The sequence below is a fragment of the Capra hircus genome, chromosome 17 (assembly GCF_001704415.2).
Source record: "Capra hircus breed San Clemente chromosome 17, ASM170441v1, whole genome shotgun sequence".
Lineage (NCBI taxonomy): Eukaryota > Metazoa > Chordata > Mammalia > Artiodactyla > Bovidae > Capra > Capra hircus.
In genome coordinates, this window is record NC_030824.1 from 15540903 (window position 1) to 15566076 (window position 25174).

General features: G+C 41.1%; 1 protein-coding gene across 4 annotated transcripts in view; it reads right to left on the bottom strand.

Annotated features, from left to right (window-relative positions):
* Window positions 1-25174, bottom strand: part of CIT (citron rho-interacting serine/threonine kinase) — a 172709-nt gene that overhangs the window by 38802 nt on the left and 108733 nt on the right. For all 4 annotated transcript variants that reach the window (XM_018061232.1, XM_018061231.1, XM_018061230.1 and 1 more), the window contains exons 19-24: window positions 24906-25001; window positions 20468-20584; window positions 19394-19503; window positions 18196-18370; window positions 13797-13994; window positions 4286-4339 (exon numbers count right to left, since the gene is read on the bottom strand). In XM_018061232.1, the coding sequence (XP_017916721.1) occupies window positions 4286-4339; window positions 13797-13994; window positions 18196-18370; window positions 19394-19503; window positions 20468-20584; window positions 24906-25001 (750 nt within the window). The remainder of the gene's footprint in view (window positions 1-4285; window positions 4340-13796; window positions 13995-18195; window positions 18371-19393; window positions 19504-20467; window positions 20585-24905; window positions 25002-25174) is intronic.

Below are 25174 nucleotides of genomic sequence, written 5' to 3' on the forward strand. Positions count from 1 at the left end.
ACCTAGTCGCTTTCTTTGACTCATTTTTTAAAAAAAGCCATTTATTATATGCCCATTTCTGCCACCTCTTCTCCTCCCCAAATTAGATTATAAAGTGCTAAAGAAAAAGACACTCATAAAAAGTCAGGGAGTTGCCAAGATTATTACTCTCACTTCAAGTGAAATGAACCCACTGAGTAGGAAGGGGCCTTCTATTTCCTTGTCATCATCCTGTTTTCAAAGGGTCTCCTGTTTCTGATTTCTAGTTACAGTTTGTAGTGCTGGCTTTGTATTTTGTCATTATCTGTACTGCCTATTTGACAAAAGGAGTATCATGTGTTTGCAGGAAGCATTCAAGAACTCGTTAGAGTGCATTAACTCATCCAGACGTTGTTCATTCTTTCTGCCTGGACCATAACACACTTAACTGCTGGAGTTGCCCACTTAGCTGCTGGTGGTATTAAGGGTTAGATGTACTCCCACACAGAGATATTGAACTGATCTGAGACATAGGCAGTAAATTAATGATCGCTATGATTTGGAAAAAAAAAAAAAAGGATAATAGGCAATCTGCAATTCTGAACCAGGTTATATAGGCAAGGAGAATCCTTAGGTCCACTTTGTGGGCATATTCTCTCTACACCAAGGGCAAATGATCTGTGCCCTGTACCAGGAGACTGTTAACCTTTCAACCCCAAGGATACAAGGCAGCAAAGAGAAACTACACAGCTGACTCCATCTCAGTGGCAAGAAAAAGATGAGGGAGATAAGATAGCTCCATAATGTAGGGGCCAGCAGAGCTTTCTGATATGCTGTTTGTACAGATAAGAGATCTGGGTAAAATTCCAACAGAAAACAGGAATACAAAAAAATATATCTACTCTCAGTACCCAAAAAGAAAATGTTCTAAGGTCTCTATTTGGGGTTATCTGTTGCTTTTCAAGCAAACCTTGTGGTTCTGCGATATATAGGTTACCTTTCACACCTCTGCTGGGTGGGCAGCAGAGAGAATGTTACCTGGTAAACGTCCAAGAACACACCAGAGGTGAAGACACCAGCCAGACAATGAACATCAGGCTGAAAAGACACAGGGCTGACGTCCTATTTTAATGCCTCATTCCTTCTTGAGGGTGGCTATTTGCATATTATTTATTTTTAATCTTATAGCTGACAGATTGATTCATAATTAAAACCATGTCATATGTTTGCCCACCAACTCCTCTCCAGAACAGACTTAGGTAGGGTTTTAGGTGCCAGATTGAATCAAATTCTTTTTTTAAATCTCTTCAAAATACAGAAATGGCCTGAGCCTGAAAAATCTTACTGCTCACGAGCTTTTTAAAAGCTGCTAACTGGGAGCTCCTATCGATCGAGCTATTATAGGAGTTTCCACTGATAATGAAGATGACATTTCCCAGCAGAGACAGTCTTGGACAGCACCGCCGAGAAAGGAGCATCTGTGTGCTCTTCTAAAGCGTCTGCAAAGCAGCCTTTGAACTTGCGGAAGGATAACTGAGATCCACTAGTGCTGCCAAGTATTGTTCTAAAGTGGTGGTTTTCAACCTGTTTTTTTTTTTTTTTTTTTAGGAGCAGAGCTGTTTTCTAAACAAGATTCTGTTCTAAACCCAGTATGAGCAAATAATAATAGTTATCACTGATTAGCACATTCTATGGACCAGGCCCTGTACAAATGCTGATGCATCGTCTAACTTTTGCAGGAACCTCCATGAGGTAGGTATTATTATCAAGCTTCTGATTCTGTGACTCAGTGTTTCCTAGGTTTTACTGTTCCGGAAATCTGAATGTATATAGGAACTAAACAGCTGTCTCTCTTCCCTCACCCAGTTCCCAAAGAACAGTAGTTAAATGAACTGTACATCCTACAATCAATGGTGCATTGGAATTGAGGACATATAATGTCACCCCCATTTTATGGACAAAGAAATGGAGGCTTCAGTGTATAACATCACACAGGTTACTGAGAGGCCAGTTTAGAATCTCAACCAGTCTATCTGACTCCAGAGCACATAGTTTGGACCCCCAAGCCACCCAGCTGGCCTAGATGAAAGGTGGGTGGAAATCACTCTCTTGGGTTTCCCCTCCCACCAGGGTAGATCCCCAAAGGCTTCAGAAAGCCAAGGGTAAGTAAACGAAGGATTAGAAGTCATTGTTCCAGGAAAAGCAAATTTGAGGGATAAAGAGAGTATAAAAGTTACGTAAGTTAAGAAAGTAACCAATTTTATTCTATATATTGGCATATCCTATTAAAACTAGATTTCTGATTTTAAAAATGGGGTGGGGAAGGGTGGATAACAAAAGTGCACAGGAAACTCTTGAGGGTGATGACTACAGTTGTTATTTTGATTGTTTTGCTAGTTTTAAAGATATACACAATTTGAAATCTCATTAGGTTACTGTACTCCAATTATCCCTCAATAAAGCTATTTTAAAGTAAATAAATAAATGATTTTTTTAAAAAAGACTAAAAAAGAAGAAAACTCCAGATGAATGGAACAGATTACAGATGTATACATTTCAAATGCATCCAAGATTATTTTGGGATAAAACAGTAATTAAAAAAAAAATCACATGCTAAAATCATCTACATCTTATTCAGTGATCATTTATGAGCATGAATGTATATAAGCAGATAACTCTCATGTAAAAGAAACCAAGACAATTTACAAACTTTAAAAGTAAAGCAAAAGAGTACAGGAAGAGAATGTATCAATTTCTCAAGGAAGGGAGGTGAGAATGGAGGAAATAAACAGATATCCCTAAGGCAGGCTCACCCCACATCTGGCCACTGGCATCAGGCAATACAGACCTAAATACCTGTCAGGCACCAACCAGAGTTAAGCGGAGGCATGTCCTATGACCTAGCTCTTCCACTTCTAGGTATATATATACGTTCATCAGAAACAAAGGCTTGCAAGCACCAAAGGACCTGTACAAGAGTGCTTCCTAATAGCTCTGTTCCTACCAAAAACAACCCCAACACCCATCAACAGGAGAACAGATAAACAAACTCCAGATCTAAACACACACTAGAAACATGACACCATAATAAAAAAGAACGAAATCTTGACAGTGCAACATGGATGAACCCTCACAGACAATTTAAGTAACAAAAAGGCTAAACCCAAAGACCATGTCTTCTAATGGTCCCATTCATATGAAATTCAAGAACAGGTAAAACTAATGTATAGTATCAAAGATCAGACTACTAGTTACCCTTTGGGCAAAGCACACTGATGGGAAGAGGACAACAGGAGCCTTCCGGGAGCTGAAACATTCTGTATCTTGGTCTTTGTTGTGGTTACACGAGTTGTCTATTCACATACAAATCAATTGAGCTGTACACTTAAGATTAGTTGCACTTCATGCACTTTACTCTGTGCAATCTATAGCTAAATGAAGGGAGGCAGGATGCAGGGGGCATACAGCATCAAGACTTAATGTCTCATTATAGTAGATAAAGAGAAAAGAAGGAGTTAATTACCAGAAAATAAAATATGTGTATAGGGTGTAGAAGGGTGTTTCTGGAAATTCACAGGTGCAAATAATACAAATAGAGACCAGCTCACTGAGAGCTAAGGAGGGGACAAAGCGATGAAAGGACCAAAGAAAGGAGGCAGAACCATGAATAAAGGACACCATCCCTCCCTTCTGAAAGGGGCCTATTTCAGTCCTTCACTCTGATCAAAAATAGACATTTTACCCTATTACATAACCTATGAATGATGCTTATCTGCTCCTGGAATTGACTTCTCTCAATATAAATAACATCTCCCAAAGAGTCCTAAATTCTGCATTTGCATGTTAGGAAGCCAGATTCTGCCTGTTAGAAAGCTAACATTTCTAGATTCTCCAGAAGAAGAACTTATTGGTCTTCCCTCTCTGAAGAGGCAGCAGGCTGGAGAAGCCTGACACATCTAACTGCCCCTACCATCTCAGGCCCACCTCAGACAGAAGCTTGTAGATTGGAGAAGGAGGGGGAGCTCCCTTGGGACTTTTGTTGCAGCTACTGAGACCCTATTAGTGGTTCTGCAGGGACAATTATTTTGACCATTCCAACAAGCCTTCTCCAAACATGAAGGATGGTTTAAACTTTTAAAACTGGCAGGAACCCAAGAAACTAAGGTTTTCTGAGGCTTAGAAACTTCCGCATCAGTTTGACCACATCAACTGCTTCAAGCTGAAAGTTTATATCAAAAATCAGCCACGGATTTTAGAAAGAGACGTTCCCCCTTTCCTTCTCAGTTTTAGTTCCATGTTATTTTCATCATCTTTGGTTAATACTCACAGTACAGCTGTTACGAAGGGCATCAAATTTGCGCTGGATTTCATCTCTATGTGCCTAAAAGGTAAGAAGTTGATTATAAATTTTTCATAGGGTAGAATACAAATTCTACATGCTATGGGTCAAATAAAGAAAATCACAAGCCAAGAACCCTGTTGCAGCTGCCCCACTAACTTTTTTTCTAAAGAATTAGTCAAGACAAGCCCAACATGAGAAGCTACAGAAATACACAATGCCTATTGATAGCAATTAACTATTTAGACCACACATGGGCTTCCCTTGTGTCTCAGCTGGTAAAGACCTGGGTTCGATCTCTGGACTGGGGAGATCTCCTGGAGAAGGAAAAGGCTACCCACTCCAGTATTCTGGCCTGGAGAATTCCATGGACTGTATAGTCCATGGGATTACAAAGGGTCAGACACGACTGAGCGACTTTCACTTCACTTCACTTATACCCTTATATGTTATACAAATACATATAACATTCAGATTTAAACTAGGGACCAGCAGAAGAAAAGAAAAGAACATAGGGGAAGTTTTAGTCTCCTTTATTTGTCTCACTCCCCATTCTTAACCTTTTCCTCTTCCCTCCAATTGGCTGCCTGCCCCCTGCCCCAAGACTTCTCCCAAGAAAGAACACACACACATAGATAAATACAGGACAACAGCCAGGACAAAGCAAGGACTTAAAAAAAAAATTAAATCCCAAGCTGTGGAGATTCAGAAATCCTATTTAGACCTTGAAGTAAATATACAGGCTTTCACCAAGGTCGAGGTACTCTAAAACAGTAGGATTCATTCATCTGACAAGGATTTTTCGAGTACATAAAACATGGCAGACACCGTAGCAAGACATAGTTCATGTGGCCTAACCTTCATTCTGACGTGGGCAGACAGAAAATAAACAAGCACATGATTGCAAACAGTGGCAAGTGCTATGAAGGAAACAAATGGGGCCTAAGGGAAAAAAAATAAGGGTGAGGGGGGAAACTTACTTAGATGGGGTGGTCAAGGAGGGTTTCTTTGAAGAGGTGACATTTAAACTGAAATCTGCAGGATGACGAGGGGCCAGCCATGCAAAGAACATAAAAGAACAGAGGGAAGAGCATCTGCAAAAACCCTAAAGCAAGAAAGGGTTGGGAGCATATGGGGAATAAAACAGGACTGAGTGGCTACAACAGTTTTTTATACTTCAAGTTGTAACATGAGAGCAAGGATGTCAAGACGGGGTTTTTTGTTTTGTTTTATCCAATGAAATGGAATAAACAGGATAGATTAGAAAACATCAGCATGCATCTTGGACAGTAAGGGTAAGTACTGTTGTTGGAAACTTGTTTTATTATTATGAACATAATTCATCAAGTATAAATTGCTATCAATTGTAAAATTCACCACAGCTTTATGTAACATTAAGAAACAGAAATATTGCTAATGAAACTATGATATGTTTATGTCCTTATGACAATATATATATAGGCTATAAGATACATCCTCATTAGCTACCTTAAAAATTAATGAAACACAGTATTTATGTCCCCTTGTAGTAGACTGTAACGTATAATGTATTCTTCTGTGGGCTGTGGCCAAATGACTTTTGAAAATCACTTGTCTAAGTCACAGCAAAAGAGGGAAAATGTGGCCCAAGTTGATGGTACAGAGGCAGGCCCAGAACCCTGAAGGCCCAGAAAACAGTTTGGATTTCATTCAAAATGCAATTAACTAAAGGTCAACAGAGGTTTTTAAGCTGTGGATGACATGGCCTATCGTTTTGTGGATGCTGTAAGAAAAACATCAAAATAGGACAAATGTAGAAGGAAGTGGAACAACCACTGAGGAGGTTATTGCTGTCATTTAAGGAAGAGAGGATGGTGGCTTGGAGCAGGATAGTGGCAAAGGATGGAGAGAAACGGATGGAGGTGAGATCTTTTTTGGAAGCAGAGGTAATAAGAGCTGCTGATGGACAAGGAGGCCAAGGGTACCCTAACAGACTTTTGATTTGGGAGACAAGGTAAATTATGGCACCATTTGCTTAGCTATGAAAGCCCAAAGAAGAATCCAGTTTGAGGCAGAAGAAAAAGTGGGCCTCCTCTTTAAAGGAAATATTAGCCTCTATCAGAAAATCTAGGCCATCACTCAAAAGTCTACAAATAATAAGTGCTAGAGAGGATATGGAGAAAAGGGAACCCTCCTAAACTGCTGGTGGGAATGTAAACTTGTGCAGCCACTATAGAAAACCAGTATGGAAGTTCCTTTAAAAATTAAAAATAGAATTACCATATGATCCAGCAATCCTATTCCTGGGCATATATCTGGAGAAAACTGTAACTCAAAAAGATACATGCATACCAATTCATATCAGCACTATTTACAAAAACCAAGACATGGAAGCAACCTAAATGTCCATCAACAAAGGAATAAAGAAGATGTAGTACATACATACAATGGACTATTACTCAGTCATAAAAAAAAATGAAATAATGCCATTTGCAGCACCATGGATGAACCTAAAGATTATCTTACTAAGTGAAGACAGAAAATGACAAATATCATATAATACTTATACATGGAATCTACAATATGGCACAAATGGACTTCTTTACAGAATAGAAACAAACTCACAGGCATAAAAAAGGGGTTACCAAAGGGGTTAGTGGGGGGGAAATTAGGAGTTTTTGATTAGTAAGTACAAACCACTATATGTAAAATAAACAAGGTCCTACTGTATAGCACAGGGAACTATAATATCTTGTAATAAACCATATAGGAAAAGAGCATGAATCACTTTGCTGTACACCAGAAACTAATACCACATTATAAATCAAAACAAATTAAAACAAAAAGGTCTATAAGTAAGTCAAAATATTCATCACCTAATTTAGCTGTGATATACTTTATAGTATCTCTATTTTGCCATAAACTAAGATTCCCACATGCTTAGTGGTAAAGAATCAGCCTGCCAATGCAGGAGATGTAGGTTCAATCCCCGGATTGGGAAGATCCCTCAGAGAAGGAAATGGCAACTCACTCCAGTATTCTTGCCTGGGAAATCCCATGGACAGAGAAACCTGGTGGGTTACAGTCCATGGGGTTGCAAAACAGTCAGACATGACTTAGCAACTAAACAACAACAAAAGACTACATTAGATGCTGCAGAAAAAAAGACTAGTGAACTTTGTAGACAAAGCAACGGAGACTATCCAAAATAAAATACATAAAGAAAAAAAAAAAGACTTAAAAAAAATTAATGCAGCATCAATAAGCTGTGAGGTAACTCCAAGGAGCCTGATATACATGTACTCAGAATCCCTGAAGGAGTACAGAGGTAAGACCAAAAAAATATCTGAAGAAATAATGGCCACAAATTTTCTGAAGTCAATGAAAAAATAAATCCATGGATGAAAAAGCCTAAATGATCCCTAGGCACAGGAAACATGAAAGGAATTAAGCTTTCATGAAATGAATAAATGAAAGGAATGGAATAAATGGAGTAAACATGAAAGGAATAAATCATATCATAATCAAACTGCTTAAAACCAGTAATAAAGAGAAAAAGCTTGAAACCAACCAGAAAAAAAGACAAGTTACTTAACGAGAAACTAACAGAACACAGATTTCTCACAGGGAGGTTGGGGAGGTTTGGCAGGAAGGAAGCTAGAAGACAAAGTGCAACAACATCTTTACTGAAAGGAAAACAAAAACCTGTCAACCTAGAACTCTATAGCCAGCAAAAATTTCTTTCAAAAAATGTCAAAAATGAAGGGGAGGGTTTCCTTGGTGGTTCAGTGGTTAAGAATCTCCCTGTCAATGCAAGGGACACAGGTTTGACCTCTGGTCCTGAAGGATCCCACATGCCATGAGGCAGTTAAGCTCTTGCACCACAATTACTGAAGCCCATGCACCCTAGACCCCATGCTCCACAACAAAAGAAGCCACTGCAGTGAGAAGCCTGTGCACTGCAACTAGAGAGTAGCCCACAGCTTGCTGCAACTAGAGAAAGCCCACGGGCAGCAAGGAAGACCCGGTGCAGCCAAAAATAAAATAAATAAAAACATTTTAAAATGAAGGTGAAATAAAGACCTTTTCAGACATCCCAAAGCTAAAGGAATTTGCCATCTGTAAACCTATACTATAAGAAATGTTAAAGGAAATTTAGGCAGAAGATGACAGAGTCTTAAATTTACATAAAATAAAAGAGGACTAGAAACACGGTAAAACAAAAACCAGCAACTGCAGACTTATACATTTTAAATCAAGAGTTATCACTTAGAATCAACTTCTCAAATAATTTTTTTCATCAACTAATTTAAAGGATTATAGTTTTTCCCCAAAACTCAGCTTTTTGCCCAGCAACGATACAAGATTTATTAACTTAAAAAGGCAAGACTACTATTTATCCAAAGTAGAAACATGGCTATTTGTACTACTTGTGAATCTCATCTGTGGGTATCCTGGAGGAAGAAATAAGTCAGTGAACTCTAGGAGTTTACAGGAGTGAACAATTTTTTTTAAAGAACCAGATAATAAATACTTTTGGTTTTGAAGGCCATTCAGTCTTTGTCACAACTATTCAACTCTGCTCTCATAGCACAAAGGCACCCACAGATAATATGTACACAAATAGGCATGATTGTGTGTCAATAAAACTTTATTTGCAGAAAACAGGAAGCATACTAAATTTGGCCCACTGGCTGTAGCTTGCCAACTTCCATTCTAAATAACTATTTGGTGTAATATCTCTCAAAGACAGAAACAAGAAGCTAAAGAAAGGTAAAGTTAACTTCTTCAAAGTCTAAGCAGTGATCATTAGAAAAAAAGCTCTCTAGCCGACTGAGGAACAGAAGCCCTGTTCCTGTTCCACTTTTTGACTAATTGCAAAGTTTCCAAATAACACCGCACCATTAAAAACTGGTTTAACTGCTCTACAGTAGTCTGAAATTCCAATCACTAATATTTCTATTATAAATTACCATTATGAGGCCTTTGCATCATTTTGACACATCAAACAGCAATCTTCTCTGTGGTTATAGTATAGGGAACTACCATCTTTATGACTTTTTATTATTGACTGAAATATAAACACAAGATGTAGAACCAACACTGTTGTGACTGCTGGAAGTACTGTAACAAAGAGCAAACCGATCTGAGTTTAAAAATAGCAAGAAACATGTTTTATGTTTCTTTGAAATAAGTTGTAAAATGCATAAAAAAGCAAAAGGTCGCACAATAGTATATATGAAGGTAATAAAATACATAAGACAAGCTTTGACTTCTCTCAATAAAATATCCATGTTAATTAGATATTAGGAGTTACAGAGAATAAGGACTTATACCCTTAAAAACTACTGAGGACCCCAAAGGGCTTTTGTTTACGTGAGTTATACCTATATTTACCACATTAGAAATTAAAACATATCTTTAGTATTTATTTTAAAATAAAAGTATTGACTTTGTACCACTGGTGCAAATGTTAACACAATGAAAAACGCCACAAGACAGCTTAGTATTGTTATGAAAATAATCTGAACTTGAGGACCCCCATAGAACCACAGAGCCCATCTTGAGAACCATAGGGGTTGAGTGGCAAGAGGCAGAATGGACAGACTGCAGCCGGGAAATCAGAGAGGTACTCACTTTGGGCATGGCTTATATCTTCTTTAAGGAAAGTTACAAGAGGAATGAAGAAAAGAGAATTATTATGCAGCCTTGAAGAGAGAAAATACCCACAGAGCTGTGAAAACGGAAACTCATGTTTAGAGGTCTGTCTTCTGGGATCCAGGATCAGGATCCTATAACACAGGTTTCATCCCGTTCTTTGGGAAGGCAGGGACCAAGCAAGACTGTCACCTTAAGTGACCCAAGCTCACATCTTGCCTTGCCTATCATGCCCATGGCTTACTAATTCAATTCAATGATTGACAGTTTTGTAAAAGAGAAAAAGAGCATGCATTGACTAATGATTTTAAGAAATCAAACAGGATAATCCTGGGATGCCACCATCACACTCTGTTGGGAGGATCCCTTTCTTGAGTGTCTCTAGCTTTCAACTCTTGATTATTTAGCATAAGTCATGTAGCCAAATCAGTAAAAGAGCGTGAGGAAAGACATGAAGCATGTTCACTGGGCCATGCTGGTGGACACAGGGCCCATGCTGCTCCTCTGCTCTGCGGACCCATTCAGAGTAACATTCCCATCACATCATGTGTCTGCATGCAACGATGTGTACATGCTCAAATTCTCTCCCACAAAGGGATTACATGGAGTCTTACATTTCAATTCCAGATAGAAAAATTCTCTCCTCCCCCAATAAGCAATGAAGCATCTTAAAAGCATGGCTTTTTGCATAAATTTGACTCTCCTGTTGGTCTGTACCTTGACTCAATCTTAGCTTTAAATGGCCAGTGAGTTTCAATGCAAACACAATTGACAGGTGGGGAAAAGGTGAAAGTGAAAGTCGCTCAGCCATGTCCAACTCTTTGCGACTCCAGGAACTGTAGCCTGCCAGTCTCCTCTGTCCACGGAATTCTCCAGGCAAGAATACTGGAGTGGGTTGTCATGCCCTCCTCCAGGGGATCTTCCCAACCCAGGAATCAAACAGGGGTCTTCTCCATAGCAGGAAGATTCTTTACCAGCTGAGCTTCCAGGGAAGTCTAGGGAAAGGGTGAGTGGGAGAAAAAAATAAAATCTAGGAAGATGGCTGGCCCCCCTGCCAAACTTCATCAACGGAGAACTCCCGTTTAACTGTGTTCATCTAACTTGGCCCAGGGACAGAGGCCAGAGAGGGTAACTGCTCCCCTCCCAGGTGAGAAAGTGGCCAACTCTTAGAATTAGAGCAGTAATAGCCCATTTGACTATTTCCTTTTATTGATAAAACAGCCTGCTGTAAAGCACACAAACCACCTAGATCACTCTGGACGCAGCTGATTGAATTTGATTGATGCTTACAGTGGTCTGAACTTGGGCAGGAACAATGAGACAGGGAGGGGGAGGGTGCTGCATCTGTGATCATTTTCTCTCTCAGAAAATAAATACTTCAGGACAAATTCAACAAAGCCATTCAGGCATCAGCCACCTGTGGTCCATTACCAGGTTTATGGGACATAATCAAGTGGAGGGGAGAGGAAAAACCCATAGCCTTCAAACTGAACTGAAGCAAACCGATTTGGGGTTTGGATTCCTGCGTGATGCGTTTACAAATAGCTGTGGACCAAAGGCACTTTCCTGCCATCATTGTGAACAAGCCCAATTTTCCAAGGGATCTTCATCTGTGAGAACTGTACAGCCCCAGTTTCCAGACTTAGGAAAGTTCATTTTTTTTTTTTTTTAAGAAGATGCTCTCAGGCAGTGATCTCATCTGACTAAATTAAGTCGTGACTTGCTGCTGTGCAGGCGTCCTGCAGCCATTAGACACAGCGCTTTCCAACTGGCAGCAAGGCAGGACTGAAAGACTAATCTCCCCAGAAACAAACAATAGCAATGCAAACAAACCCTCCTGCTTCCAAACAGGCAAGGTAAGACGCACAGCCACCAGATCCTTCCCAGTTCCAACAGAGCAGAGATAAACGTGTCCTTCTCCTCTGCTCCTGACTAATACGATTTGAGGGACTACAGGCCAGTCCCCTGGGGAGAAAAAGCTAAAGACACAGTGCTAAGCACACAGTGGGTGCTCATCAAGTATGGATTAAATGACTGATGTCTCCTCCTTTCAGAGCTAGGGAGGTTCGTGGTTGGGGTGGGGGTGGGGGGAGGGTGGCATATTAATATACAAAGCATTAAATATAATAGTGGCTGGATTTTAGGTGTCTTGTTTAGCAGCTAAGAAACGCTTTCTGGCTGTCTCTTTTTGCATTCACCCCACTCCAGAAAGCATATAAGCCTTCTTGCCATATATATTCATTTCATTCTTTTTTTTTTCCTTTTGTGATTTCCTTTCTCTCAGACTTTTCTTATTCTATCCTGTTATACTGTTTTGTATCTTTCCAAACTGTTTCCAATCCATTTTTGAAACAAGGCAGGGTATAAACAAATACTGTCACTAATTTCTTTAAACAAAATATTGGCAGCATGTGGTGTCATTTAATGAGTGTTTTCATAGAGAAAACAACAGAAACTAAGGTTGCAACCAATATCTGAACTTGGCTGAAGTCCTGGAAAAGCTAGGATGCTCAAGCAACTTCTACAAAGGAGTTACTCTGCATTCCCAGAATCCTGGAAACCCTGTATCCTGGACCAGTCCATAAGGACCCTGGAACTCTCAGATCATGTTCCCAATTTGGTCCCCAAACCAAACAGTGGAAGATAACGTCTAAGAAGAAAATTACCTAAAAGAAAAAATATATATATGTATATATATATTATTTACACACATACACATACATTCTTTTAAACAGGGTAAATCATAAGCAACAAAAGTCCATGATCATCTGCAGGAGTAATCCTACTCTGAAAGATGCTTTAGAGATGCTCACTGACAGAGATGGGGACAGCATCCGAAAATGAATCAGAATGAATAAGATACTCACTTAGGTATTGAAAAAGGCACTGAACCCCATCAGCTGCATTGTGCCCTGCCCACAGAAGAGGGTATCCTGACCAGCAGGCATGAGTGTGCCCATCCGCTTGGCAAGAACAGTATGTTACCATTAGAAATGTATGCACTTGATTGATACCAGCCATTAAACTCATTCAACTCTCTATGCCCAGATTCACCAAGCAGCCTTCCAAGAGAAAAGGGATTTATGACTAGGTTTTGCTGAAGAGGAAAACGGTGAACATTAGCCACCCAGAGTATCCTGGTCAACTAGATGGATATATGTCCCTCTGTAAAGCTTGGAAGTTGGCATTTCATATATAAAATTCTTATCAGTCTTGTTAGCCTAGGTCAGACTCTATGAGAAGGATCAATTGTGGAAATGGCCAAAGTACATTTTGAGACCTGCAGAAAGAACTAAGGTCTAGATCCAGGGACCACCCACCACCAAAGATCTATCTTCTGAGAACCCTTTTCATGTGAGCAAATCAGTCTCTCAGAAAGAGCGGAGAAGCCAGGTCCCTTTTACAGAAACAATTTCTCATTCGTTAGAATCATTTCCATCCAGAATCTACCAAATACATAGTAAGATTCAAAACAGAATCTAAAGGTTGAGGGGGGAAAAAAAGGAATACAAATGAGGTTAATCAAAACAAAAATAGAAATATGGTAGAAAGACTACTATAATATTTAAGATTTTTTTTAATGACTATTGAAAACTAAATAGAAGACCCAGGTAAATAGACTTTGGTTAAACAGAAATTTAAGATATAGTGATGATGATTTTATAAAGAAGGAAATACAAAAATAAAGGTGGAACCTTTCAAGATCTTTAGGAAAGCTCACTTGATGTAGTATACCAGTGCCAAAAAAGAAGCAGCCTACATAAGTCAACTTTCTGCCTATTAAGCATTTCTCTGGCTTGTTTTTTCCTTTCTTGGCACTTTTAAAAGTGAGCAACTATCCTCAGCTCCACACACATCCTACCGTAAGCGCCTGGATCTCTTCTTCTGCTTCTGCTGTCGTCTCTTCCAGCTCCGTCTTGGCCTGGCGGAGCTGGCTCTCCAGGGCCGCCCGTGCTGCCTGCAGGGCTGTCAGCTGGGATTCACGCTCCTGCAGGGAGAGCTGCAGCTCTGTGAGCTGGCGTTTGAGCTCCAGTTTCTGTTCTTCATGCTCTAGACTGACCTGAGACACACACAGAGAGACTTATTGACCTTAACTGAAGAGAAAGCCAAGACACAACCTGCATCTTAAATCTGGTCATGGAATCAAATTCTCAGCACTCAACTGAGAAGGAAAAAAAAAATGGAATAAAACAGCTCTGATTTCGATGAGTCTCAAAATCAACAGGAGTGAGAACACATAAGAGTATATATAACATATATACAGAGCATCCCTTCCTTTCCTTTATTACAATGCTTGAGAAAGCATCTTTAAAAAAACCCACACAGCAAGAATCTATGAAAATTATGATTATCATTAGAAAAATATTTAAAAGTGAACATAAATCAACAGAACTGGACATGGAACAACTGACATGGACATGGACATTGACCATGGACATGGTTCAAAATTGGGAAAGGAGTACAATAAGGCTACATATTGTCACCCTGCTTATTTAACTTACATGCAGAATACATCGTGAGAAATACCAGGCTGGATAATTCACAAGCTGGAATCAAGACTGCCAGGAGAAATATAAACAACCTCAGATATGCAGATGATATCACTCTTAAGGCAAAAAGTGAAGAGGAACTAAAAAGCTTCTTGATGAAGGTGAAAGAGCAGAGTGAAAAAGCTGATTTGAAACTCAACATTAGAAAATTAAGATCATGACATCTAGTCCCATCACTTCATGGCAAATAGAAGGGGAAAAAAGTGGAAACAGTGACAGACATTCTTTTTGGGACCCCAAAATCACTGTGGATGATGACTGCAGCCATGAAATTAAAAGACACTTGCTCCTTGGAAGGAAAACTATGACAAACATAGACAGCATATTAAAAAGCAAAGACATCACTTTGCTGACAAAAGTCCATATAGTCAAAGCTATGGTTTTTCCAGTGGTCATATATGGATGTGAGAGTTGGACCATAAGGGCTGAGCAATGAAAAATTAATGCCTTCAAACCGTGGTGCTGGAGAAGATTTTTGAGAGTTCCTTGGACTGCAAGGAGATCAATTCTAGTCAACCCTAAAGAAAATCAACCTGGAATATTCACTGAAAGGACTGATGTTGAAGCTGAAGCTCCAATACTTGGGCCAACTAATGAGAAGAGCCAACTCACTGGAAAAGACCCTGGTGTTGGGTAAGACTGAAGGCAAAAGGAGAAGAGAATGACAGAGGAAGAGTTAGTCAGATAGCATCACCAATCAAATGGACATGATTTTGAGCAAACTCCAGGAGCCAGTGTGGGACAGAGGAGCCTGGCGTGCTGCAGTTAATGGGGCTGCAAAGAGTCAGACACAACTTAGCGACTGAACAACAAAAACCATGAACAACATCTTGACGGTAACAAGGCCATCTTTACAGTGGGATTACAAGTGGAACAACAGACTGCATTCTACTTATTTTAAATATTCTTGTTCTGATTTGTTCTCATCAGGTAACCTGAATTAAGGTCACACTGTGAACTAATCATTCCTTACTCCGTCTACCCAGGTATCTACTCAAGCTTTCATCTATTCAAGAAATACTTACTTGGCAAATTCTACATATAAAGAAATACAGAGATGAAACAGCCTCTGCCTTCAAGTTGGGGAGAAAAACTAAAAACCAACCACTGCCATACACTGTGATCAAGTGCAATGGTCCAGACATGCAGAAATGTGGGAACACAGCAGAGAGGGAGAGAAGGTAATTGTGGATCTGTGTACTAAAGAATCCCAGGAGCCAAACAAGCAGATAAGAGGGGAAAGAAAACTCCAAGCAGAGGAAGCAAGACATCCAAGGCATGGAGATGTGGAAGATCGTGGCACAACTGCTGACATAACCAATGTGATAAACTGTTCTAAGGACCAGACCCTGTGCTGGACATGGGGACACCAAGCAAATAAGAGATGCCTGCTGCTGTTTGAGAGCTCTGTTTAATGAAGACAGCCAAGGGGTACACAGGGAATAAGCTAATCATGAAAGGCCATGGGGACCCAAAGGAGACATCCCATCTAGGTCCAGGGGGTTAGAGAGGGCTCCTTGGGAAAGGTAAAATCCAAGTCTCAGAGGTCATAGGCATGAAGAAGAGAAAGACAAGAGATGTAACCTAGAGAACCAATACGATTTTGATGATACAGTCACCATAGGGAACAGTATGGCAGTTCCTTAAAAAACTAAAAACAGAGCTACCATATGATCCCACATCCCACTCCTCAGCATATATCCAGAGAAAACCGTAATTTAAAAAGATACATGCAACCCACTGCAGCACTGTTTACAACAGCCAGAACATGGAAGCAACCTAAATGTCCATCGACAAAGAAATGGATAAACAAGGTGTGGTACGTATACACATTGGAATACTAGTCACTGTAAAAAGGAATGAAATAATACCATCTGCAGCAACATGGAGGGACTTAAGATTGAGTGAAGTCAGACAGAGAAAGACAAATATCATATGATATCACTTACATGTGGAATCTGAAAAAAAAAGGTACAAGTGAACTTATTTACAGAACTGAAAGACTCACAGATAAAGAAAACAAAGTTATGGTTAACAGGGGAGAATGGGGAAGGGATAAATTGTGAGATTGGGATTGACATAGACACACTACTATATGTAAAATAGGTAACTAATAAGGGCCTGCTGTACAGCACAGGGAACTCTACTCAATACTCAGTAATGATGTATATGGGAAAAGAACACAACTGTATAACTGACTCACTCTGTTGTATAGCAGAAACTAATACAACACTGTAAAGCAACTATAAAAATCATCCCATAAAAATTTTTAAAATAAATCAATAAAGCTAACTTCCAGACTCCCCTAGAGTACATACAGCCCTGAACCTCTCTGGAAGTGTCCTAAATTTCTCACACCACCCCTTCAGGGCTAGCTATACAGATTTAAGAATAAAGCAACACACCTTCCCTGGGTTAGATTAATGCCCAGTGGAACAACAGCTGCAGGGCAGACACAGAAGACATTCGTGGGAAGGGAAAGCAAAAGACAGTTAGCCAACGTTCCCACGCTCAGAGAAATCTGAGTTATTTACACTTATACTGCTAAGACTGCCACTACAGGGAAGTGTGGTTAAACTTACTGAAGAGTAAAAATATAGCCTGGATAAGAAAAGTAAAACTACTGCCTAAGGCTTCTGGACAACCAAGAACAATGGTCCTCAAACTCCGGAAGCATAAGCATCACCCAGGGTGCTTGTTAAAAATGCAAATCCCTGCTCCTCATCCCCTCACTGCTCAACTCAATTCAATTAAAAAAGCTGAGGGAGGAAGCTACCCAGGAATCTGCATTTCAACACAAAGGCCACATGGTCTTAATAGAGAGGGGTCCACACCTTGCCAACCCTTGTCCCTCAGAGAAGTGGCCTCACTTAATACTCCAGTACAAACAAAGAAGACATTCTTAAATGTCAGAATTCCCTCATGGTTTAGTCCTTAACTGAAGATGGTCTGCTTAACAGTCTTTGCCATAACAGAGATCATACACTCCTGGAAGAATTCCATCACAAATATGAGTCCCCAGTCATCATGCCCAGTTGGGATGTCCCACTTAGAATGACCTCCCTCCTGAGTTCCGGTTCTGTCTCTGCCAGTGTCTACTAAGCCAACCTGCTGGATTGACAGCCCCACAGATCAGGGGTGGGTCTATCTTGTCACCACTGTCCATCAGGCTACTAACTGGCAAATGGCAGGCATTTAATAAATACACAGTTGGTGATGTCAAGTCACAGCTTTAATCAACCTCAAAATATTCACAACTAAATGTGTGGGATTTCCCTTCCCAAACCTGGCTATCCTTCCCAGCAACTTTATCCCTCTGAAAACAATCACCTTCCATCAAACAAACCTAAAGTTCAGATTTCTCACTTAGTCTCCCACTGCCACAAAATCTGTTACTAAGCCATACTATGTGCTAAACTCCAAGCGAGGACACGGTCACGTGATCCTCCATGACCCGGGACAGAGGAATCTCTCTGCCCCCATTTGAAGGTGCACCAATTTACGTCATTCTTGCATAACCTGATAAAGGAGCAGCCCTGAGGCTGTCAAACTCCTAACAAGTGGAGGTGGAATTCTAACTCAGACCCCCGTGGTCCTGACTGTACTCTTCACCACCATTCATGATGGCTATTGATTTGAGCTTGACACCTGGCTGGCTGGGGTCTCTGGTGCTCCAACAAATACCCTTGGGAGGTCACCCTTCACTCTTACCTCCCTCAGCCTGGTCTCCAGCTCCAGCAGACGGTTCTTGTCACTGTGGTCTTGGTGGCTTATTTTTTCCAGCTGCTCCTCCAGCTTCCGGTTCTGGGCCTCCAATTTCCCAGCTTGCGTCTCCAGGTAAAACTTCTGTTGCCTGAGTTCTGAAATCATCTCTTCCTGGGCCTTCCTGGTGGGGGTGGTAGGAGGAGCCAAGCAAAATCACAGTCTTGTTAGAGGTGAGCATGTCCCCCCTTGGAAGGACAGGCAGAAACAGAGAGAGAGGTGTGACTCAGTTAAGTGGACCACACTTGTTCCCAGGTTAGTGCAGTCCAGACCTGGCCTCGTGTGCATGACTCCAGAAGGGGGACCTGGGGCCCACTTAGTCCCCACTGCTCAGAGTCTCTTCTTGATGAGATTAAGTATGGCCAAGGGATACTATCATTTCACTCTTTTGGTAGACCTTTTTATTTTCTAGTCTGTACAGGACAGCAGGAAGGGCCTCCTGAGTACAAGAGCACCCTAATGACTCACTAAGATGGGCCTTAGGGAAAAGGGGGTCATAAGAAAAAGAATGATACTCCTTCCACTTCTGTTAACCACAGGCTGCTCAGAAGCTGGAATGACTCAAAGATCAGAAAGCAGCCTACCAAGCAGGTTTAAACTAAGATGGGAATGTTTAAGATCTCTAAAGGGACATATCTAAGGTGGCAGGGGCGGGGAGGGGGGTGGAAATCCTGGAGATTGTAATTCTTTGGGGGAAAAGATTAAGATCAAAGTGCTCCTGGATCACAGGAGAGTACCTGCTGAACCCCCCAAAACTCACACCCCAGGGCCCAGCTTCACAACAGAAACTAGATGGCCCAGTTGGGCACACTGGAGACCACTTCCAACTGATTACAGGATGTAAGTCTGGGGAACAAGGATGGCAGCTCTCCAGAAGCCAGCTATAAATAGACTCATTAGAGAGAGCAAAACACTCGGTGATGGGATGGGAATCTGAAGCATTTGAGAAAACCCAGCTCAAAAGAGAAGACAGGGTAGAGCGAGACCACTTCAGAGGGGGCAAAGCTTCCTAAGTATACAGAGGTTGGGCCCCAGAATGGGAGTCATTAAATCCACTTCAGCTCCACCACACAGAAGAGTGGAGTTTGCGCCCCAGGAGGCAGGATCAGAGTGGAATCAGGCACGCAGTTAGAATCTGAATACTTACATGTTCCTCTGGGTAAAGAGACTGCTATTAGCCGCAAGTTTATTGGCTTCCGACAATTCAACTATCCTCTGTTCCAGGGATCTGATCTTGGAATCCATGGCATTGATCATCTGAAACACAAGGGATCTTTTGGAACCCTGCACACAGATGGTGCCACTGGAGTGAGAATGACACAGGCCACGTGGGCCAGGGAGAAGGATCATCTGAAAGGCAGGACCATCAGACCAGAGACTCAACTAGCTTACACCCTGAGGGGCATAGATCTCACAGCCCCAGCAACGGCACTCGTTCATTTTATCAACAGGGGCTGCACATCCCCCCAGCAGCTGAGGGACCTGCAGGAAACACACGCAGGAGGACCTATTGAGGAACCTGGCATTCCCTGAGTCAGTAGGCCTCGTTAAATCCCTGTGTCGTCCGCATGTGACCTGAGCCTGCAGGAGCCTCTAAACCTTGCATCTGCAAGCTCCTGCTCTTATCACCCATGGGCTTGTCGTTCTCTGAGTGATTTCTTCTCACCCAGCCCTTACTGTCCTAGATTCTGTACATCAAAGCTTCCCCAACTTAGTGAAACATAAGAAGTGGCCAGGACAGGAAGGGTGGGGAGGGGACGGGCTTGCTGGTTAAAAATATCACTTCCCAGGACCCTCCTTTAGAGATTCTGATGTGAAAAATCTCAGTAGGGTCTGAGATAATAAGTAGATTAACAAGCACAACAGGGGAATCTTTTAAGCTGCAGGTTTCTGAAAACATCTGCCTATAGGGATTAGAAAGGAAATAAGATGCCTGGCTGAGGCCAAGGGCCACCGGGCTTGTTATCGGGGGGACGTTTTAAAAGTCACAGTTCTAGCTGATACAGGTAAGTGTGAGTTCTTAAAGGGTGTGAAAGGCAAAACTGGCCACAAGCCACCACTGCCACATTTTACCAGAGGAAGGGCTTGTAGAGAGAGCTTTCTGTTAGTGACAGACTCCACAGGATAAAACAGACCAAATGGACTCTTCTCCAGCCCATGATTTCTGGCATGGTTCACAATCCCTCCCATGAAAACCGGCTTTGCAACTCCGTCTACCTACCGCCTTCTGCTCGCTGAGAATTTTGCCTTTTTCATGGGCCTCCTCTTCGTGTCTTTGCATCAGGTTCTCCAGTGTCTCCTTGTCTGCTAGGTCTTTCTTTATCTGATTGTCCAACACCTGAGGGGAAACAAAAGGAGAAGTTAGTGTCCTGAGCCCAGCAGACTAACAAGAGGTACCGGAGAAAAGTAGGAAAGGAGAGGAAAAGCACCGGAGAAGCCGCACTTCCCCAACTCCAGGGTAGAGATCTATTGGCTGGGATGAGGTTAAGAAGTCAAGCGTGATCATCAAATGGCAAGTAACTGAAGGACCTGAACTAAGAATTTATTTTAAAATTAGCGGCCAAAAAGACCAGAGAGGGATAGTCAAAGTGCAGGTGGACACCAGAATGAGGGCGGTGGCGGGGAAAGATCTCTCTAGAGATCTTATGATTTGCAGCTAGTACCTCGGGGCAATGTTATAGTAGTCAACGTGCCAGCAGTTTTCAGAACAATGCTTGCTCTTAATTTGTACAGAAATAATTTCGTTATCTCCAGACTGGGAATGGAAGGATAGAAAGCTGAAGGCTGAGGAAACCTGTGTGACCACAGAAAGCTGACATTCAGAAACAACCAGGGACAAGAGGATGCTGCCTACTGATAAAGTAGGTGGGGAGTCAACAGACCGAAGAGACGGCATGGGCTGGGGGGACCTCTTTCCTCCAATCCTTCCTCTGATCCAGCTGGGGGTAAAAAAAAAAAAAAAAGTCACTGGAAAGAGAAACCTTTCCCAGGGGAAGAGAAATCATGTGTTCTCAGTGCTGAGAATGCCACTGTAAGCACCTAGTGTTCCCAAGAGGAAAAAATAAAACAGTAATGGTGTCACCATCCACCAGCTTGATCTAATGTTCTGCGAGGGACACACAGAGCACCACCAGTTGCCAAAACAACCAGCAAAAATGAGAGGAAGAAAGGCGACATCATGACTTGCCAAGCCTTTGACCCTGTGTTTCTCATCACTGAGCTTCTCTGAATGACACCACATCTGATACTGGGAAGAAAGCCCAAAGAATTGGGGTCACAGATGGGAGCTGAAATCTGCCTTTCCCACACTGTCTATTGTGAAGGGCCCTTCACAGCTCATGGGGACATCGTCCCTGAAAAGAGCCAGTGAGCAGGGAGGGGGCCTGTATGATAAAGAATGAAAAGGACAATTTCAAAGAGGGTTTTAAATGAGAACTGACTGATGAAAAAAACAGAGTGAAAGTTGGTAGAAAAGAATAAGAGGTGGAGGACGGGGTCATGGGAGGAGGGATGAACCTCAAGAGGATAAGCCACTTGTTCTCTTGGATGTCAGGATGCGATTCTAAAATTACAAAGAAGTAAAGGACCGAATCTGGGGTATGATCACAATTATTACCAAAATGGCCTTACAGGGGATAAAACAGGGCCACAAAGCAGAGCTGACTAAAAAGAAATGGTTTCATAAAGCCAGGAGGGAAGGAAAAAGAAAACAAATCTCTCCTTAACATTCTCTAGGATCTAGAAAGCCAAGTTCTTGCCACCGAGAAGGTAGCAAAGAACACATAATGCCTACACAAGGAGTCTTTTGCTTATGAGTCAAGAAGCAATGATGCCCATTTTCAGAATGACTCTGTTCAAAATAAGACCTCCCCAAGGACTTCCCTGGTGGCCCAGTGGTTAAGACTCCACGCTCTCAATGCAGGGTGCCCAGATTTGATCTCTGGTCAGGGAACTAGTGTTCTTGCCTGGAGAATCCCAGGGATGGGGGAGCCTGGTGGGCTGCCGTCTCTGGGGTTGCACAGAGTTGGACACGACTGAAGCGACTTGGCAGCAGCAGTAGCAGCAGCAGGGAACTAGATCCCATGTCACAACTAAGAGTTTGCATGCCTCAACTTAAAAGATCCTGCGTGCCACAACTAAGACCCTGTGCACTCAAATAAATAATAAACATTAAAAAAAAAATAAGACCTCCATTTTGGCAGCAATGAATACCAACACAAAGAAGTATGAGCCAGAAGGAACAAGCCTTTATCAAAATGGCACACATCCTGGCTTTGACTGGGCTAACCTGGCAGAAGGATGAATAAGATGATGCCTGAGAGGGAAGCGAGGAATTTGTTTGAAATCAGAGATTCCACTGTAGACATTTATATCAATTTAAGATAAAACATGACTTTCTGACAGGAAAGTCAATATACTCATCCAAATTACAGAATGAATTTTGCAAACGTAACATGCAAAGGTGCAGGGGACAATGTAAACATTCTCATAATTTTTTGAAAGGTAGTTTATTTCAAAGATAAAAGTCTAGAAGCCAGTAAGAACTAAAACCAAAAATTGGCAGATAAAGTTGAAAATGTATGAAAGTGGGCATTCACACTAAAACTAAGGTCCATTCTAGGTTCTTTCCTTGTATTTCTTTCAATGAAAAATAACCAAAAGTAACCCTGGGGTGAAAGAGAGGATGCCAGAATAGTGATGGTGAGGATGCTATGTGAGTATGTATACTTGTTGTTCCCCAAAATAGGAACAGCTAAATCTTTGAGGATACCAAACAAACCAGTAATACAATCATCACAAAAATTAAAAGACTCCTTCAATGTCTGACTTGGAAGGGAAAATAACAGTATTTGAGATGTAATGACCAATCAATGTCTGATTCTCAAGAACATAAGACATAATTAAAGGCTTGGTCCAAAATCACAATGAAAATATGGTGTGATTTTAAAAGGAAATAGGCTGGTGGTCACTTCTGGCCACCAAACTTACTACTAAAAATTGAAATGAAATAATAATGTCAATAAGTGAAATAATTTAATTCACTATTTGATATAGTGGACCGGATTACTTAAGCCAGCTCTTCTATGAGAAATGACTTAAAATGCTAGATAAAATATGAAAAACATTTCCCAAAAGTACCTAAGAATTGGCAAGAGAGTAAGAAATTACAGACTAAATCTAAGTGAAAGCAGAAACCCAAAGAGGTAAGAAGTGCAGAAGGCTGTTTTGAACTTCAGGCATTCGCTGAAAAAAAACTTGAGCTTCATTTTCAATCTCCTCAAAGGGTAAGGAAATAGAGAAGTCAAAGCCCAGGGATGCCCCCAAAGTGGGCACACATTTTCATTCAAGGTCTCAAAGAATCCCCATTATTAATTTGCCAAGGAAACTGAGCAGCTGACCAGGCACACAAAAAGACAGACACCATAAAAAAGAACCAGGAGAAACAACAGCAGAAACAGACCTTCAGATACTTCAGATACTGGAATCATCAGCTATAGATGGAAAAATAACTATGCTAATGAGTTTAAAGAAGCAGAAGATAAGCTTCAAATGAATGCAGGGAATGAAAAGTTCTTGTCTTAAATATTCTAGTAAACTTGGAAAAGAACCAAACAGACTGACAAGAAACCAATAAATACAGTAACTGAAATTTAAAACTCAATGGATGAGTTTAGCAGCAGATTAGACAGGGAAGGATTAGTACCCTGGAAAATCAATTAGAGCTTAACCAGAATGCAGCACCAAAAGACAAGTGGTAACCTAACACATGCCTAATCAAATTCTCATAAGGGAAGGAAAGAGAGAAGAGGAAGAGGCAATATTTGAGACATAATGACCAATAATTTTCCAGAACTTTTTAAAATATATTCCAAAGTCCAGTATATCTCAAGAAGGATAAATAAATAACTCCATATCTGTCTACATGTCAAGTTTTAGCACAGTAAAACTTCAGAAAATTAAAGACAAAACAAAGTTTTAAAAGAAAAAAGAACGATTGCTTTCAAAGAAAGCAACAGTTAGACTGACAGTTGACTGTCAACTGCAATAATAAAAGCCAAACACATCAATGGAATGATATTTTCAAAAAGTATCATAAGAAATAACTGCCAACCTAGAAATCTATGCCCTGTCAAAACATCTTTCAAGAACTAGGAAGAAACAGAGACATTTTCAGACACACAAAACATAGAGGCTGGCACCAGCATTATCTCCACTAAAGAAAGTCCTCAAGGATACACTTTATATAAAAGACAAAGATCTAGGTCTAAGATGCAAGAAGGAAATTAAAAGCCACGAAATGATGAATCTGTCTAAATCTAAATATTCATGGACTGAATGACAGTGGGTCAAAAAATATTTTAAAGATGTATTATTTTTATACTTTAAAGATTTATTAAATATATTTTAAATATTTTAATATATTAAAGATATCTTTGAATATTTAAAGTTACACGATGACCAAATTTTTTGAAATAAACTATTTTTGAACTGATCTCCAACCCCCTCCATGGATAAAACCCCCCATCATGGCCTGAGGACAGCATTTACCCCAGACAGTCCTTTGTTCTAGCAGGAAGTGGCCCAAAGCACCTGGGAAGAGAGAGGAGCTACATGGTGCTACAGGAGGAAGGGCAGAGAGAACCAGAAAGTGTCTTTACTTTAATTTTTTCCTCATAGTGCTGTTCTTTCTGTTTCAGGTGCACCTCCAGATGCTGGGCTGAGACCTGGGCTTCTCTGTGCTTCTCCTCCAGCTCCTAGACGAAAAAGAGGAGATGCTCAGGTGTGTGAAGGAAGGGCAGAGCCAATGCATGTCAGACATTCAGAGGAAACACGGCTTTGGCACAGGCATCAGAGACAACAGGCGTGTGCTTCCTCACAACTAGCCTCTAAGGCTCCTGAGAAGGAAACCACCACTGAGCCTTGGCCC